Genomic DNA, 18,460 nt, shown 5'->3' on the forward strand with positions numbered 1-18,460 from the left:
GGGGACGGCTGGGCGGGACTTTGCGTCCAAAACATCACCAGCAACAATGTTTGACAGTCAATTAATAGGTGAGTTTGATTTAGCTATTCTTCATGTCCAGCCCTAAAACGTTTATGAGGGTTTCCATAGTAGGACGTGCTATAGCTTTTCCAGTGCGCTGTGGGGACTAAATCAATTATGCTTTCAGATACTGTCAAGCAATTATCCAATCGCCGGGGTTGTTCAACGTGGGCATTTCGTCTCGCGTAGTTGAAACATACTTGTTTGGTTTCATCAAGGTTCATTGTGTTACCGCTCTGTTTAGTGCAAACGATTCGGTGTAAGTGGATCGGATTTCACCACAACAACCATGGTAAGATCAAAATGAAATTATCTCCTTTCATTCCAAGTGACTCTTTAAATTATTATCGTCTTGCGTGGTGTTTCCAAATTGTTTGTTTAATGATTACTATGTTTTATCTCTATAAAAAAACAAGAATGTCCAGCAGTTTACCCTTTTCACTCTTGACTTTATCTGCACCATCGTTTCAAACTTTAGTTACCATATTCTTCATTTCGATTTTCCCCCGTGTTGCTGCCAGTATATGGAACAAATGGACGGTGAAGGTGTGAAGAGCGAGCACTCAGAACGATTTTCTGGGGAAAGAAGACCAGTGAGTTTATCAAATTGATTTAACTTAACATAAAGTAACTTCACTATAATATTCAGACATTTAACAGATTGTATATAGACTTGTTTTCTACCAATTACTGTGTTATGTGAACAATAATAATAAAAAAGGGTTTCACCTTTATGCAGCAATTCTCGCACGTGTCTTCACAAAAACGACATCATGATAACGACGGAAAATGCAAAGTAAATCCAGAATAATGTGCTTCAAAAGCACTAATGAAGGATTGGATATAAGAACGTTTCGAAAGTGTTGTCCTTCCCATAGCGAACAGTAAAAAGAAAACGGCACCACTGTGAATCGGTCTAGAACAGGCTTTTATGGGGGAGTTGAAAACTGCTTGACAGACGTTCAGGAATTTTGCAAAGAATGGGCAAAATTTGCTTTGTCCAGATGTTCGATGTTGATAGACTTATCCAAATAGCCATGGCTATAATCGCTGACAAAGTGCCTCTACCAAATATTGACTTGAGGAGTGAATACTTATTGCAATCTTTTATTTTCTGTTTAGTTTTTTTATTAATTCAAAACAATGTGTTTATGTATTTTTCACTGACATTGCCACAGATCAACACAATCATTTGGATTAATAATTTGGATTTCTTGTTTTTTACACAATATTTGGAAAAGGGGGTTGAATACTTGAGAGCCACAATATTTGCTTTTTATTAAAAAAAATACCCTTTTATAAACACTATTTGACATTGAACCACTTTACTGGTGTAACATACCTGGGAAAACATGAGGTTCATCATTCACTGTAAACAAGCAAGCATTAAGAGTATAAACAGAAAGCAGACATTCATTTGTGCATATAAATCCCTATTTATTTCAGAGTATCATGAGACTACAGGGGATGCTGAGCAGGGCCTCACAGAGTCCGTTCCGTAAATCTTACAAGGTAAACATGCACGCACACACTCTTTGATCCCCCAACCTTAAAATCCAAACCTTTAACCCTAAACCCAACCTAACTTAAACGTTCCACTCTAACATCTAATACCTGACCACTAACCCAAATAGTAAGTAGTGTAAACATAACACCGAAGCCTGAAATGTACTTTATTTTCTACTCTAGTAGGGACATGGTAAGAAACATTGTCTGAATCGATTGTCAGGTTTCACTCTCCCTAAAGGACCTCCTAGAGAATGGGTCCTTTAGATTAGTTAAGATAATGAGTATGATTCTCGAGATCACCCATACATAATAAATTCGCACACACAACTGTCTTTTCCATTAAATTAGTGTTGCAAAAATGCCTGTTGACAAGATTTTCCAAAATGTTGTATGATCTCTTCCACCCTTTAGACTCTTGTCCCCTCCACCTCAGAATCCAGTGACTCCTCTTTGAATGAGACTCATCTGCAGCAGGTTAGACTGTTTTATGGGGCAACTGCTTCTCTAATTTCTATTCCTGTTGTCCCAAATGTTTTCGTACCATCCTCTTATTCATCCATCCTAGAAGAGTGTCTTGATAACATCTCAGCCAGTGCTGGAGACTGTCATCCTAATTATGGATAGGTCAGAAGTGTGCTTGCATGCGTGCATGCGAGCGCATGCACTTTGTCAGCCTTCTCAGATATCAGTTATCAAGATCTCCTCTTTCTACCTCCCTTCACTCCCTCTCCTTTTAGACTGAAGTGGATAGGAGGCAGTGGAATCCATTTCACTCTATCCCTCAGGTAATCCCTCCAATACTATACATGTTTCTTTGTGAATTATCTACTAACATATAATTTCATCATACTGACTTGCTGTTTGAATGTTGTACTGTATGTCCAACGCTATTGATAATGATGTTTTTAACTCTCAGGATTTGAGCAATGTTGACGGGGACTCTAAGAAGCGTGATTTAGAGGTTCTGAATGAGCCGGGTTTAGCCACCATCTTTGCACCTCCTCTTGAGTTTCAGAGCACACAACAGGACTTCAACTCTGACCAACAACAGGCTGATGGTAACCTTCCCACTATACCATCTGAGACATACAATTTTAAAAACATGTCTGAAAGATTATCACCAGATCTTTTCAAAACAACACCCTTGACTCAGAACAGAGTCGATTTGACTCGCCGTTCAAAATCAGTGGAGATTATCGAAATTCCAGACCTATCACAGAAAAGGGAAAAGGGAGATGACCCATTCCAGGCTCCTCCTACCACTGGAGGTGGCCCATGTAAAGCTCAGGCTTCCAAGAAAGATGACCTATTCCAAGACCCTTATACCCAGGGACGTGACCTAAATGTGACTCCTTACAAAAATGGAGAGTACGTATTCACAGCTCCTCCTACAAATGGAAATGACTTATTCAACAATTCTTCCACTAAGGGACGTGACCTGTTCACTGTTCCTTCCTCCAAGAGAGATGACCTTTTCAAATCTCCTATCACCAGCGAAGATGACTTATTCCGAGCCCCATTGTCCAATCAAATGGACCTCTTCCACTCCACTCCTTCTGAAACATCCAAACTATTTCAAGCTATGCCCTCTAGGTTATTTGACCCCGTCCAAAGTCCCTCTTCTGTAGTGATTTCTGACATCTTTCAACCACCATCCAAGATGCAAGAAATGTTCCAGTCCTCACCTAATGACATTTTTCAGAGTGCCTTTTTCCTTACTGACTCCAATCAGTCCACGCCTTTATTCCCGGCGTTACCAGGGCAGGGCGCGGACATCTTCTCTGGGTCTGATTTTGAAAAGACTGCTGAACTTTTCAATGCATCGCTCTCAAACACTAAGGTTTCCAACCTGGCCACACCCTCTGATAAACAGTACAACATATTCCTGACAAGTCCCAGTGGAAGCAAATTTGACATTCTTCAGTCCACCCCAAATTCCCAGCAAAATGGTTCGCTCAAGGCAACATCCCCATCCCACAAAGAGACTCCTAATGATTCAGTCCAGGTAACTTCAGAGTCACACATCTTCAGACAGTCACTGGTTTCCAATGTGACCTAGGCATACTTTGCAGCAATGAATGACATTTTATTGTGAACTCTTAGCTGAAGACCCCAAACAGACCACCAAAACCCGCTCCTCGAAAAAGACTTCCCAAGTTACCAAGTCAGGTAAGGTAGCAACGGTTGCTGAAAAAATATTCACAATTGTATTTGTCTCTCTCCTTGAGTGTCAGCATAACTTTATTTTTTTTATGTCTGTCAATGTCTCACATTTTATCTGTGTTTCTTTAGACAGAGGCTGAGCAACCGGCTCCAAAACCTGCACAACGAACCTTTCAATCGAAGAACATTCCTCAGGTTTACTTTCGGCAACATTCAGTAGAGATGACTGTGTTGTATAGGAATCTTTTATTTTACCTTTATTCATACAGCTTCTCATCATGATAAATCTCTTTCAGCAGAGACCTATTTACTCAGTTGTTGATCTAACACATTATGGTTTTACAGGACAACCAATTAGACCAGTTTGAAGACAATGCAGTCTATGAAGACATTCTTCTGACTGGACAGGTATGTTCTGGAGAGCTACCACTTTGGGTAAATGGCTGTGTTTTTATTAGATGTGCTTGTCAAAGGCAAAGCACAATTCTAGATTTATTTCAGTGTTATTACTGGAGTTTGCGACTCAAACAGCTTTTAAAACTTTTAAAACTTAAATAGACAATTCGCTCTTTTCCTTTATGGATACTAACAGTGCCTCTCACTTGAACCATTTAAGATACTGAGACCAAACCAACTTTGTCTCACATTGTTAGGCCATCCCAACTAAAATGCTTAAACATATCAACTGTAACTACATACATTTGCATGGATTCATACAGCATTCATTATCCCTAAAGTACTATCTTTTGAACTGTTCAAGCAAGAGACCAAACAGTTTTTGCTTCATCCTTTACTTCTCTGATATTTTAAAGTAGAACACATCATCTACTTACAACCCACAACATACAGTATGTTGAATATTTTAAAGCAAACACCACTAACTTCTGAAATTAAAATCTAGTTTACATTTTATGCTATGACCTTAACAATCTACACTGTATATAAAATGTTCAAATAATTTGACTTATTGTTGTTTGCACTGACCTGGTGAAACACATTTGTCCTATTGACACCAAAACAGGAGAGGTGTGTCGAGGATTGGCCTGATGATAGTCCTGAGCTCAAACCTGACTGGAAACCTGTAAGAAACACTCAAGTCAAGTCTTTTCAGACCATCTTTTGTTTACATTAAACTTTGGCTCTATCTGCATTTAACTTAACCTATTTTATTTTAAATCACTTTATCGAATGTTAGTTGACTGAATAACTTGATTGATTTCTTTCTTACGTCTTTCTCCAGTCTGGCAAGCTGAGGCTTAGGAGGGAGTCCATATTGGTAAGAAGGTCATCACACTTGTTTGTCTGCATTGTTTCAAAGAACCCATGATGTTGTGGGAGTAAAGGTGAATGCTGCCTCTTCCTCATCTCTCTCACCCTGTCAGGTTAAAGCCAGAACTGATGGTGGGTTTGAAGAGCTGGAAGAGAATGGAATGGGAAAAGATGAAAAAAATGTAAGCATTCCACTCTGATTACATAGGATATCTGAATAGACTACACTAACATCCCCCTTCTTTAATAAATGTTTTAACAGTAATTATTTTATTTCAGAAAAGGGGGAGAAAATTCAAGGTATCCTTTCTGTCCAGAAGAGGGTCAAAAGTAAGTCAAACATTTACGGACTTCTGATGATCTGATCACTTTTGCTGCCTCATTCAATACACGTTTCTATTCTATAGAATACATTTTCTGATGATTTGAAGAATGGTGACAGCAGCACACTACGTCGTGGATCGAAGGTGAAGGCTGTGGCATTTTTTTTATTGTATGTACACTCACCTAAAGGATTATTAGGAACACCTGTTCAATTTCTCATTAATGCAATTATCTAATCAACCAATCACATGGCAGTTGCTTCAATGCATTTTGGGGTGTGGTCCTGGTCAAGACAATCTCCTGAACTCCAATCTGAATGTCAGAATGGGAAAGAAACATGATTTAAGCAATTTTGAGCGTGGCATGGTTGTTGGTATTTCCCAATCTAGGGTTTACAAAGAATGTTGTGAAAAGGGAAAAACATCCAGTATGCGGCAGTCCTGTGGGCGAAAATGCCTTGTTGATGCTAGAGGTCAGAGGAGAATAGCAACTTTGACTGAAATAACCACTCGTTACAACCGAGGTATGCAGCAAAGCATTTGTGAAGCCACAACACGCACAACCTTGAGGCGGATGGGCTACAACAGCAGAAGACCCCGCCTGGTACCACTCATCTCCACTACAAATAGGGAAAAAAGGCTACAATTTGCACGAGCTCACCAAAATTGGACAGTTGAAGACTGGAAGAATGTTGCCTGGTCTGATGAGTCTCGATTTCTGTTGGGACATTCAGATGGTAGAGTCAGAATTTGGCATAAACAGAATGAGAACATGGATCCATCATGCCTTGTTACCACTGTGCAGGCTGGTGGTGTAATGTGTGGGGGATGTTTTCTTGGCACACTTAGGCCCCTTAGTGCCAATTGGGCATCGTTTAAATGCCACAGCCTACCTGAGCATTGTTTCTGACCATGTCCATCCCTTTATGACCACCATGTACCCATCCTCTGATGGCTACTTCCAGCAGGATAATGCACCATGTCACAAAGCTCGAATCATTTCAAATTGGTTTCTTGAACATGACAATGAGTTCACTGTATTGAAATGGCCCCCACAGTCACCAGATCTCAACCCAATAGAGAATCTTTGGGATGTGGTGGAACGGGAGCTTCGTGCCCTGGATGTGCATCCCACAAATCTCCATCAACTGCAAGATGCTATCCTATCAATATGAGCCAATATTTCTAAAGAATGCTTTCAGCACCTTGTTGAATCAATGCCACATAGAATTAAGGCAGTTCTGAAGGCAAAAGGGGGTCAAACACAGTATTGGTATGGTGTTCCTAATAATCCTTTAGGTGAGTGTATGTATTGTGTATGAAGCTTTGTTTATTTTATTGTCCAGATTTGTCATCTGTTTAGGAGACATTTTCTGAATCTAAGGATGGAGAGGGCAGTCGTTTTCGTCGGCGGTCAGAGGTGAGTGTTTTAGCCTCAACATTTATTAAGCTTAAAATGTATTTATTTTAACCACCCCGCTATTTGAGGTTTGGTCACATGCATTTTAAAATGTCTGGATTAACATGTCTTGTTGCCAGAGAACACATGTTGCAATTGTAAAGCAAATTTTGGGAGCCGATTAATTAAATTAATATTTTCACCAGGAGGGCTTTTTGCATCAAGACTTTACAAAGAAAGGGGTAGAGGTGTTTGAAGATGAAGACAAGGAAAATTATATGGGGCATGGCAAACGGGTATTATTTTCCTTTGCAACCAGTTACCTGTTAGAATATCTTAATTTGTTGAGTAATTTTAATTGGTTTGGTAATTTGTTTGTTTTCTTTTTTGTTTTACAGAAGTCATCAGAAGTCAAATTCCAGTTTCCTGTGTTTCAGCAAAGGGGATTTAAGGTATGCTTTCAGAAAGTAGGATTTTTTTTTTTTTTCTGTGTTCATTTGTAATTTAACAGAATTTGTAATTTAGTTTCATGTTTTGTGTTTTTTAGGATGCATTGTCAGCTGAAAGTCTAGAAAAATCAACCCTTTGTTCTCAAGATGGATCAAAGGTATATTTTATTAATTAATTTTGTATCTTTAATGGCACAAAGCCACCCATATTTCCATAAATCTGTACCCCAGGGTGAACATTCCAGTTTGTTTCACCTCTGAGGGACTATTCTAGGGATTTAAAAAAACAACAATAGGCTAATCGCTGCTGTGAGTGTAGCATACTCAAAAATTAGCAAACCGGGTAGGCTGGTTCTCAAGCTGGATTTGTCATAATAATTGAGGGAAATCTAGTGGAAGCCATTATCTTGAGATAGGTCTATACCCTGTTTCCCTGAAGGAGGAAATTAGTTACAACACATTATGGCGACATGCTCTCACCGTCTGCACACCTGAACTCATTATACCGTCATGCATTTTAAGAGCGTTTTTACAACATGTTTTATCTAGATGAACAAGACTTTTTTTTTTTTCAGTGTCTGGTCCTGCTCCATATACAAACATAAAAAAATATTTTGGTATTAGGAAGCAACAAAAAAAAAATTCATGCTGGCATCCCAAAAATTCTATTATCACAAAGTTGGAATTTTACCTTTCAACATGACAATAAAATCAGCCAAACTTAAATAGGAAGATCAGTGTCCTAGAATGGCTGTCAGATCCTCGACCTCAGTGCTATATACATTCTATTGAATAGCCTAAAGAGTGCTGTGCACAGGAGATCCCTGCACAGTTTGACAGGGCTTGTACTCTGCTGAGTAAGCAAATAAATTCAGGGTTGCTCCATGCATTGAGAACTATCCCAACAAACATAACTCTAATCACCGAAAAGATTAAATAATTTTTCAGAGAAATTCTTCATTAGATTTTTTTTCTTCAATCCAGTTGGTTCCAAAATCTTTTTAAAGGGCAAAAATAATCTTTACACAAGAAGAATTTGCATACAATTCCTAAAATGTCTTATCTTTTCTTTTTTCTTTTTTACTCAAGACTCACTGGTAAAATTATTTTACCAAACTCACTGAACTTTGATACTTTCCACTGTAATTGAAAAAAATAATATTGGTATTCAACCAAAATTTTAATTTTAGCTATGTCAATATAAATATGACTCTGATTTACATATTTGTATTTATTTAGCAGGAGGGCCTTCTTGGTGATGACTTTCCTCAGAAGGAAGCCGCTTTATCTTCATGGGCGAATGGGGATGAACAGATTGGGATGGAAGGTGGCGAAATGGTACTTTTTATCTTTTATATTAAATGTAGTTGTTTGTTTACTTGTAAGGGGTTGTAAATTACATATTACAGAGCTACCTACTCCTTAATACCTTCAAGCGCAGCATACCTCCATCTGTCTGACCCCAAACATTCTAACCCTGAAAAGCAAGCAAGTTTATTTATATAGCACAATTCATACATAGAAGCAATTCAATGTGCTTTACAGTGAAAATAAAAATACAAAATGCAATGGAATTTAAACAGATTGTTACAATTCTCTAGCTCAGCTGTCTCCAGGGGGACTGCATGAACTTCACCACCCCGGTATCTCAATCCTCGCATTCCAATGCTAAGATGAACCCGTCGGTCCCTTTGTGAGAATATTTTCATGTCTTACTTGGCTCTCTCCAGGGGGACATTTATGTCTGTACATGCATTTTATATTCATCCTCATGAATTATAGGTCCCATAACTGTTTACTGAACCACCCCGGTATCTCAATCCTCACGCTCCAGTGCTTGGATAAACTCGTCAGTCCTTTTGTGACAAAATACCCTATATCGATGTCTAAACAGCAACACTAGAACTTGCTTTATGCGTCGTCCACAGATTGTAACATTTACACAGAGGTTATTCCTCTGATAGCACCAGAACTTGCATTATGATTGGTAAAATATAGCAAAATATACATTTAATAACAAAATAAATAAAAAGAGAGAAATACAAAAATACTAAAATACAGCACAATAAAGCATAGAATAATAAAATAGAAATAATAAAACAAATGAACTGACAGCTTTTATAGCTTCCTATGTTAAGTTTAAGTGATAAAAACATAGGAAGCTATAAGGTTCAACAGTGTGGTTAAGTTTTAGTGCTCAGTAACAGGCATGTGAAAAGTAGTGTTTTTCACCTGGATTTAAAAATGTATATGTTTGGTGCACGTCTAAGATCTTCTGGTAGTTTATTCCAGTTGTGTACAGCATAAGTGCTGAACCCAGGTTCTCTGTTTAATTTGGACTCTGGGCTCTACTAGCTGACCTGTGTTCATGGATCTGAGAGCTCCGCTCGGTTTATATTCTTCAAACATATCAGAACTGTATTCGGGTCCTAAACCATGCAGAGATTTATAAACTAAAAGCGCCACTTTAAAATCTATTCTGTAACTGACTGGACGCCAATGCGAAGATTTAAGAACCAGAGTGATGTGCTCTTTTCTGAATGAGCTGCAGCTTTTTTACAGTCTTTTTGGGTAGTCCAGTTAAGAGGCAATTACAGTAGTCAACCCTACTAGAGATAAAAGCATGGATGAGCTTCTCTTGGTCTTTTTGGGACACCAAGCCTTTGGTTCTGGCTATATGTTTAGATGATAGAATGCTGATTTGGTGACCGATTTGATATGACTGTTAAATGTGAGGTCTATCAGAAAACCAAGATTAGACATTTGATCCCTGGTTTTAAGGGCCTGAGAATCCAGCTCTTTACTAATACTTGTTCTTTTATTTTTGTTGCCAAACACAATCTGTTTTATCTTGGTTTAATTGTAGACAACTTTTGTTCATCCAGGTATTTATGTGCTCTATACAATGACACAGAGTCTATTGAGCTGCTGTCATACAGTTCGAGAGCCATATATATTACGGCATAGCTGTGGTAGTTAATGTTGTTCTGTAGAATTTGGCCCAGAGGTAGCATATAGAGATTGAACAGAAGCGGTCCAAGAACTGATCCCTGTGGAACTCCGCATGTCATTGCCACCATATCAGATTCATGTTTACCAATGGTGACAAAGTAACTCCGGCCATCTAGATAAGATCTGAACCAATAAAAGACTGTCCCGGAGAGTCCTACCCAATTTTACAGCCTATCTATAAGTGTTCTATGATCTACAGTGTCAAATGCTCCACTGAGATCTAATAGAAGTAGAAGTGTTATCTTATCTGAATCAGTATTCAGCCATATATCATTTAAAACTTTAATCTGGGCCATTTCAGTACTGTGGTGAGGTCGGAAGTCTGACTGAAAAGAGACTGCTTGAGGTCAAAAAATTGCTGAGTTGATTGAAGACCACCTTCTCAATGATCTTGGCTATAAAATTTGATTTGATACAAGTCTATAGTTGTTTGTTATAGATGCATTCAGTGTTCTCTTCTCTTTTTTAATAGGGGCTTAATGACAGCTGTTTTTACAGACGTTAGGAAAATGCCTGATTGCAGAGAGCTATTAACTATTTGCTGCCGGTCCATTGTATAGAGTGAACTGTTTATTTAAAAAAGGTCTGATGGCAGTGTGTCATGACAACATGTGGAAGGATTAAGATGTCGAACTGTTTCTTCTAGGGATTTCTGATAAATTGTATTAAATTGTGACATAATGACCAAGTTATGTCTTGGTGGTCGTGGTGACGGTACAGAGTCTTTGTTAGACGGTGTCGTTATAATGGTCCGTCTAATTTTCACTACAGAAACACGCATATTCATTAAATTTCACAGTGGACATGAGTTCTGACGCTATCTGCTTTATTGGGTTAGTAAGCTTGTCGACCATGACAAATAGAGTGCTGGTATTGTTGATATTCTTGTTGATCATTCCCGATAAATGTTGCTGTCTGGCCCTGTGTAAATCATTGTTGAAGCTTTGTTTATAGATGTCATATTGGATTTGAAGCTTAGTTTTCCTCCACTTACGTTCTGCTTTCCTACATTATCTTTTCAGGGTGCTTACCATCATGGTGGTTCTCCATGGTGTTTTCTGTTTGCTCATAGTTTTCTTTACCTTTACCGGTGCAACACGATCCATGACATTCAATAGTTGGGCATTAAAATGATCTAGGTATACATCAACTGACTCAGCACTTATATTTTGGAGAGATAGATATGGCTTCCAATAATAGTTTGACTCTGTCAACACTTTCAAATTCCTTAGAATGTAGCTTGACTGCTCACTTTTGGTCACCTTCAACTATATCTAGAATTGCTTTCCTTGGAGGTTAAGTTAGCATAGAACTGCTTATCTTCAGAAAATTCACCTTTTCCATAGAGTTCCTAAAATAGTTCCGTTGCCATCACCTTTGTTGTCTTTTGTAGACTTATTTGTCTGTTTCTTTCCATGGTCTTCTTTCCAGCACTGGCTTTTGCTAATTCACTAATTGATTAGAATGTCCTTACTACTAAGCTGTGATTTTTCACCTACCTCTCTTAAGTGAGCACTTACTGTAAGTTCCTCTGGATTGGAGTGTATGCCATTGACTAAAATGTAGAATTGCTTTGTTCTGTTGCTAGGCCTTCCTAATCCACACTGCCAGGTATCAGTAAAATGACTTAAAGCCTCAAACTTGACACTTCATCATACCTGCTTCCTTAGAATATAATCAAGCTGCTCTATGATCTATACTCCATATACATCTGTGTATTATTATTTTTTTGAATACATATACCATCGACACTACCGCATAATGACAAAGCAAAAACATAATTTAAGTGTGCCAATTTATTGGAAGTAATCCAACCCTTTTCCATGACACTACATATTGAGCTTGGATGCATCCTGTGTCCTTTGTTTGTCTAACAGTTGATTGGCTACTCTACCAGAGCTTTAGTGTTTCTCTTCAGATATAAAACTTGCTAGAAAGAGAACCATCTCTGCCACACTCCATCAATCATGGTAGGGTGGCTTAATACTTCTGAGTAAATGGCATATGACATGCTGCCAGGACAGAATTGAAGGAAGGATGAATGGAGCAAAATGCTGAGGGAGCCTTTAGCATAACCTGACCTTGAGCATACAGCACCTCAGACTGGGGCTGGAGTGGCTTTACAGTAGGTCTTTGAATGTCCTTAAGTTGCAAAGCTTGGGCTTGAAAGCCCATTGGACATTGGTTGGGAAACCTGAAGCTTGTAGATCTATAAAGGGCAAAACTGCCTAAATTCAGGTGTGCCAAATAAGGCCTACCAAAGAATACTCAAAGCAGTGCTCGTTGCCATATATGACTTATGAAGTCCTGTGTAAAGGGTCTAAATACTGTTTTCACTTTGTCATTATGCAGTGTTTTCTGTAAAAAAATCATGAATTATATAACAACAAAATGTAAAGTGTCTGATTTCTGTATTTGTGTTTATCTGCGTATTGTTGTATTTGCAACAGTATGACCGGTCATCATTAAGAATGAAATTGGTTTCAAAGGACTTACCTGCTTCATTGGCAAAATTAGCAGTCTTATGAGCAATCTCTCTCTGTTTTAAAAGGTCACAGGCCTGTATGAGAAATCTGAAGAGGAAGAAGATGAACTTGATGAGACGAGTCAACTTGTATGTTTTTTCCTTAAGCTTAACATTTCTGAGGGTCGTGGTGCATAGCTATTTCATGTTTTATCTTGCAAAATAATGTGTAAAATGTTAATTGAAACATTTTCCTTTTTTTTTTTTACAGAAAAGACATAAACTGATTAAAATGAAGTTTGTGCCTCGCAGAGGGTTGACCATCATCCGCGCTAAGGTAAAGTGTTCACCAGCCTATGTGCATGTGCTTTAGTATCCACTATATATTCCTGTCTAATGCTTAGCATGTTCTTTTGTAGAGTTCCCTCAATGAACCAAAGAATGTTCGTGGACATGCACCTCGCGGGCAGTCCCCTGTGCTTCTTGTATGTATATAATATGTGAGAGCCTGTGTGTGTACGTTAGTTCCATTACACTTCATCATGAGTGTTGTACTAATGGTATGTTTCTTAGGAGAAACCTCCTGATGAAACAACTGGTGCCTGTGGTTATACACCAAACAAGGAGACCAAGGTACTGTGAGTTGCTGTTCATGTACCGTTTGTGTATGTATGGTTGTATTTGTGTTTCAATGTTTGTTGTCTTGTGGATGAAGGTAAAGTGTGTGTCTCTAGGTCTTTTTTTTTTTTTTTTTATCTGGTTGTCAGCGCTCTGTAGCCTTGTGTGCTGGAGCTTTGGGTCAGTATATGATTGATCGGTGGTGCTAAACCCTGAGCCGACAATGGGAAACCAGTCTTAACAGTTTTTTCTCCCTGAACAAGACAACCGTAGTTGCTCCCAGCTCTTTGTTGTAAATAAGAACATTAATTGCATTATATACCTGGTAAAAATAATTGTGACCTAAATTAGTCCATACTGCACATTCTGTTAACTGTACAAAACATTTCTGCAGGGCTTGTTAGATGCGGACTTGGTTCAAAAGGGGACTGGTTCCTTTTCTACTAAAGAGATGAATGAATGTCATCAGAACGGGATGGAAGACTACAAACCGGTACATCTATGCTTAGCATTTTCCTCATTTCTACCATCTGTGTTTCAATCACGCTCAGGACAACATATGCATTGTTTTACTTCCACAGAAAAAAACATTCAAATTCAAAGTTCGACATGGAAATCGTCAAAGATCTTCAGTAAGGTTTTTGTATTTGGTTGCGATTGATTTTGAGTGCTTTTTTTTTTTTGTAGTGAATATAAGTGGATTTTAATTTTCATTCTCACAGAGTGCCGGGGAGAATTTACAGGCTAGCAGTTTACATCAAGACTCACCACGAAGAAAATCTGCGGTTTGTATTTTGTGCGATTTAACAAAACTTCAGAGGTATTGTTTGTTTTCTAGTTAGAAATGTAACACTTAGTTTTTTACAGGATGACCTTCTAGAAGGTGATGTGCCTCAAAAAGGAGCAGATCTCTTCTATGTTGGACAGATTGAGGAAGAACCCAATGTGATGGAGCACTGCAAGCCGGTACTTTCCATTTAATCCACATGACGTTCTCTTGTCATCCATTGGGTTGGTCGCTCTAATTTAATTCTCCTGCATTCTCAACAGAAGAAACCATCTATATTTAAGAAACCGTTTGCAAGTCGTCGGAAATCAGCCCCAATCCAGGTAATTCTGTGTAAAGGCAGCAGGGATTGTTTGGTTTGTTTATTTCAAAATTGTGTAATAAACATTTGTGAGAAATGTCATTTCTCACATATGTTCGGTGCGTTGTTGTTTTATTGGTCTATGAACAACCGTATTATAAGTGTGCTATTAATTTACTCCAGGAAATGTTTCAGCATGAAAATTCAGGGATTATAACAGAACGCTATACACCTCGGCGAGCATCCCATGTGAGTGTGCTTTTTATCATGTTCCTCGAATATGTTTTCTGCGCTTAACTCGCATCACATTGGTTATGGTGGAGTTTTTGACGTTCCTGGGATATGGTTTTCAGGAGGGCTTTCTAGGCGATGAGACTCCTCAGAGGAGGTCAGATCTGTTCTCAGCACAAGGAAAAGAAGACGATTATGAAGATACTGCATTTAGCAAGCCGGTAACTCTACATTTTACTTTTATCCAAAGCCACTACTTCCATCCGTTAGTATATTTACTTGTGTCCTCTCTTACTAGGTAATTTAATCCTGTTGTTAATCTATGTATTTCCAATACAGAATAAATCCTCAAAATTTCAGAAAGAACTGTTTGTGTGCTCGTAGGGGTGTGTGGGTGTGGTGTTAATGGCCTATGTTTACTAATGTTAGTGTGTTTTTCTCAGAATCGAGACAGAAATGGAGGGATGGCTGAGTACCCACCTGGCGCCACCTGTAGTAACTACTACCTCTCCGAGGCTGCCGAGGTACTAAGACACAGGACTTCCATAACCCCACAGGCAAACATTTGCTGACTCACTGATGTTTATTAGAGAGAGACTTAAAATGTCCAGAGTCATCCTGCATTATTTGGCAACCACCGTGGAATACCAACCATAACAGCATGGCATTAAGAAACCCAAACACACCCACATTGTTTTCCATTGACACAGTCACATGGGCCTGTGGATTTGTGCCAAAGTCCACATGAAAGAAAGGTTGTCAAAGGTCATCTTGCCGTTTCACACAATTATAATATTCAGTCATTTTATAGTCATGCAAATGTATGATTGTGTGTGTGTGAACCTTCTGACAACGATTGCTAACAAAATGTGTTAGAAATGTTAATGTCAGTGTAAAATATGTAATGCCATATCAGTAGTCTTCCTGTAATTAAGCGGTTATGATGCAAACTTTGCAAGAGGTATGTTCTCATCTCAAGTAATTATTTTTTGCGCTAAAAGAGTTTGCTGTACGTTTCAAATGATACGTCGCCATAAACATTTTCCTGCCTTTCACCCATTACCCCTCCCCCCAGCTTCACAGCAACACTTGCAATCCACTGTCTATTTCACTCTCCTCTCAGTCATTCCGAAACATCAGGTGTTTTTGTTTGACAAGGAAGACAAGCCCTCAGTCACCATTTATTTTGTATATTATTTGGTGTACTGGCCATCAATGTACGGGAGTCAATTTAAAGTTTTGGATCATCTCTAAGTGAAGCTGTGTGTTCTGACTTTGGCCCAACCGGTTGGTTTCCGTTTCCATCTGATAAGTTTGTTTGTTCTGGCAATTCTCAACTAGTTTTGGATGTGCTCCGATCCAGACTTATACATTCATGGGTGTGGCTTTATTTTGGGCTGTTGCACTGGCAGCCAAAGTTAGGCAACTAAACCGGTTCTGCTGCATACTGTAACAATCATGTCTGGTAAGAAGAACCGGGCCTCCAGAAAGATCCTGAAAGCTTACAATCAAGAATTTCTAAACGCTATGGTTCTTGTAAAAGGCGGTTCAGCCTTATCCTTACACGAACCGTAATGTATGCAGAGTAGTATTTAAAAATGCTGAATTGAGTAGTTAATTATCCAGAGCAACTTACAAGAGCCAATAGGCTTAAGGTCCTTGCATCAGTTCACAACAACAGATGTTTCACCTTGTTGGGTTAGGGGATCAAACCAGGGGTCTCTGGCTACAGGCCCACTCTGTAACCATTAGGCTAACCTCCACACTACCACTTATTTTCTCACATCATCGTTCTCCCTCTCTCCATTCACTCAATCACACTTATCATTCTCTCACATTGTTCTCTATATCTCTTTCTACCTTTTTCCCTCTCACAGGCTGAGTGGCGTTCCGCTCAGATGGACGAACACGTTTCAGAAGGTCTCGTGGACGAGGAGCCAGAAGGGGTGAGTCCATATCGGATTAGTTAAAATATTCACAAATAAATCAATCTCCGGTATTCTGTCCAATTTCGGTGGTAAACCTTTTTTAAATTTAAGCCGTTTCCCGAGACATTAAAGTGTGGTCCGTTTTCTCACAGGACACTGACAGCTTGATGGAGTGGTGGAACACTGTCGAACGTGAGTCTCAACAGACACACACAGACACACACTGGTACTGTGGTCCACCCATGCAGTTTGTAATCCGGTGATGGTTTTTCCCCTCAGAATGGGATGAGCTGCCGTCTGATGATGAGAACACGCCGGCGAAGGAGGATGAGACGAGGTATCCTCTGACTGCTGATCCAGACAGGAGCTGTAGTCGCCAGATATCGAAACATCGCTGCCATTTGAAAACGTGTTCAATCTTCTCTTTCTTGCCCCCTCTGTCTTTTTTGTGATTGTGTTCTCCGTTTCTCCCTTGCCGTGTCAGGTCGTTCACTCAGCTTGCGGAGAAGGTGCGCCGGGGCCTGCGCGTCTTCAACAAGCTATTCATGGAGCGCGCCGAGGTCCTCTGGCAGTACGTCATCCTGCTCAACGGCTTCGCCGACGACATGGCCGACTTCCACAAGAAGGCCAAGATCGGCAACATCACCGGCGGTACCACCGCCGCCATCGGGGGAGGCGCGGCCATCGTGGGCCTGGCCCTCGCCCCCTTCACCTTCGGCGCCTCGCTCATCGTCACGGCAGTGGGCGTTGGCGTGGCTGCGGCCGGCGGTATCACGTCGGCCTCCGCCACCATCTCGGACAATGTGAACAACATGAATGAGAGGAAGAAGGTGGAGGTGGTTCTGGAGCATTACCACGCCATGATGGAGGAGTTAAGGAAGGCCCTGAGGTTTGTGGGCGAGGGTGTGTATAGACTCCGGGGGCATCCTCTCCTCCGAGCCGGCACCCAGCATTACTCCGGGGACTGGGAGGTCCGCCGGGCCGTTCAAATGGCCAGCCTGGTTGACAGACCTGTGTCGAGGGCCACAGAGATAACGGAAGGAGCCGCTCTGGCCCTCAGAAGCCTCTTTAAAGGAATGGATAAATTCTTCACCAAGGACACCCGTGAATTGAAGAAGGGGTTTAAAAAAGCGGCTGTGTTAACGATTCGTCAGGTGGCTCAGGTGCTGCATGAGGGCCTGGTGGAGCTGAACGGCATCAGGGAGGAGCTGCAGGATGCTAATGGGAATTCGTAAATACCTACAACTTCCACAGTGCAACCTGACTGACTTATGTAACTCAAGGTCCCCCTCTACTGGCCAAACTGAAGACGGTTCAAGATCTCCCTGGATTATTCTGTTTTACAAAGACTTAAGGACTTGGCCAACTATTATAGTTCCCGTTATGTTGTTCCTGTTTGAAAGTAAAGGAGAAACGGGACATCTGCCTTTTGACCAAAGTTCTTTAAACTGGTAATTCAGACAACTAAACAGTAAAGCAGTTGTATGGGTGACTTTGCTGTTTTGATCTTGCATACAGACCTTTGTGAGGTGCCTAAAATAGATGTATTTCAAGGAACAACTGAAACTGTTGAGATGACTGTACTGCTGAGATGACTGTACTTGCTATGGCAATACATCCACAATAGGTCGATTTTTCTCATTACAGTATTGCTTTTGGTGCTGTGTTCCCCAGGAAATTAAAAGATTAAGTAAATGTTTCATTTTGCGGTAATGGGATTACTGTATGTTTTGGATGCACATTTGTTATACTTTTAAAACGTGGAATAATTTAAATGTTAATAAATTATACTAAACTAAAATAAAGTACATTTTGAGAACGCTTAGAAGTGTTACTATTCGACATTTGTATTAATTTTTCACTTCAAATGTTTCAGCCTTAATGACAGATTTTATCCTCATGTTACTGCCATTTTGGAAATATTGTTCAGGATTACCTTTTTGTTGT

The 18,460-nt window shown here is 39.8% G+C and overlaps 1 protein-coding gene across 3 annotated transcripts; it reads left to right on the forward strand.

Annotated features, from left to right (window-relative positions):
* The first annotated feature begins 22 nt into the window (after window positions 1–22).
* si:cabz01007807.1 lies at window positions 23–18,336 on the forward strand. 3 transcript variants are annotated; one of them, XM_010864940.4, is made up of 36 exons: window positions 23–68; window positions 305–352; window positions 582–653; window positions 1,507–1,572; window positions 1,981–2,043; window positions 2,307–2,354; window positions 2,486–3,574; window positions 3,673–3,738; window positions 3,862–3,927; window positions 4,078–4,140; window positions 4,754–4,813; window positions 4,973–5,008; window positions 5,115–5,183; window positions 5,281–5,331; window positions 5,409–5,468; window positions 6,688–6,744; window positions 6,930–7,019; window positions 7,122–7,175; window positions 7,271–7,330; window positions 8,412–8,510; window positions 12,736–12,798; window positions 12,920–12,985; window positions 13,068–13,133; window positions 13,222–13,281; window positions 13,661–13,759; window positions 13,848–13,898; window positions 13,989–14,051; window positions 14,134–14,232; window positions 14,317–14,376; window positions 14,538–14,603; window positions 14,708–14,806; window positions 15,029–15,109; window positions 16,463–16,531; window positions 16,666–16,705; window positions 16,793–16,850; window positions 16,998–18,336. In XM_010864940.4, the coding sequence occupies exons 2-36, from the start codon at window positions 350–352 to the stop codon at window positions 17,746–17,748; spliced, it is 3,963 nt and encodes a 1,320-aa protein (XP_010863242.2). In that variant the 5' UTR covers window positions 23–68; window positions 305–349; the 3' UTR covers window positions 17,749–18,336. The 3 variants fall into 3 exon arrangements, with proteins under 3 accessions (XP_010863242.2, XP_010863243.2, XP_010863244.2); XM_010864941.5 differs by lacking the exon at window positions 23–68 and having other exon boundaries at window positions 83–352; window positions 539–653; XM_010864942.5 differs by lacking the exon at window positions 23–68 and having other exon boundaries at window positions 83–352; window positions 14,550–14,603.
* Window positions 18,337–18,460: the final 124 nt, after the last annotated feature.

This window comes from Esox lucius, chromosome 24 (assembly GCF_011004845.1).
Source record: "Esox lucius isolate fEsoLuc1 chromosome 24, fEsoLuc1.pri, whole genome shotgun sequence".
NCBI classification, from domain to species: domain Eukaryota; kingdom Metazoa; phylum Chordata; class Actinopteri; order Esociformes; family Esocidae; genus Esox; species Esox lucius.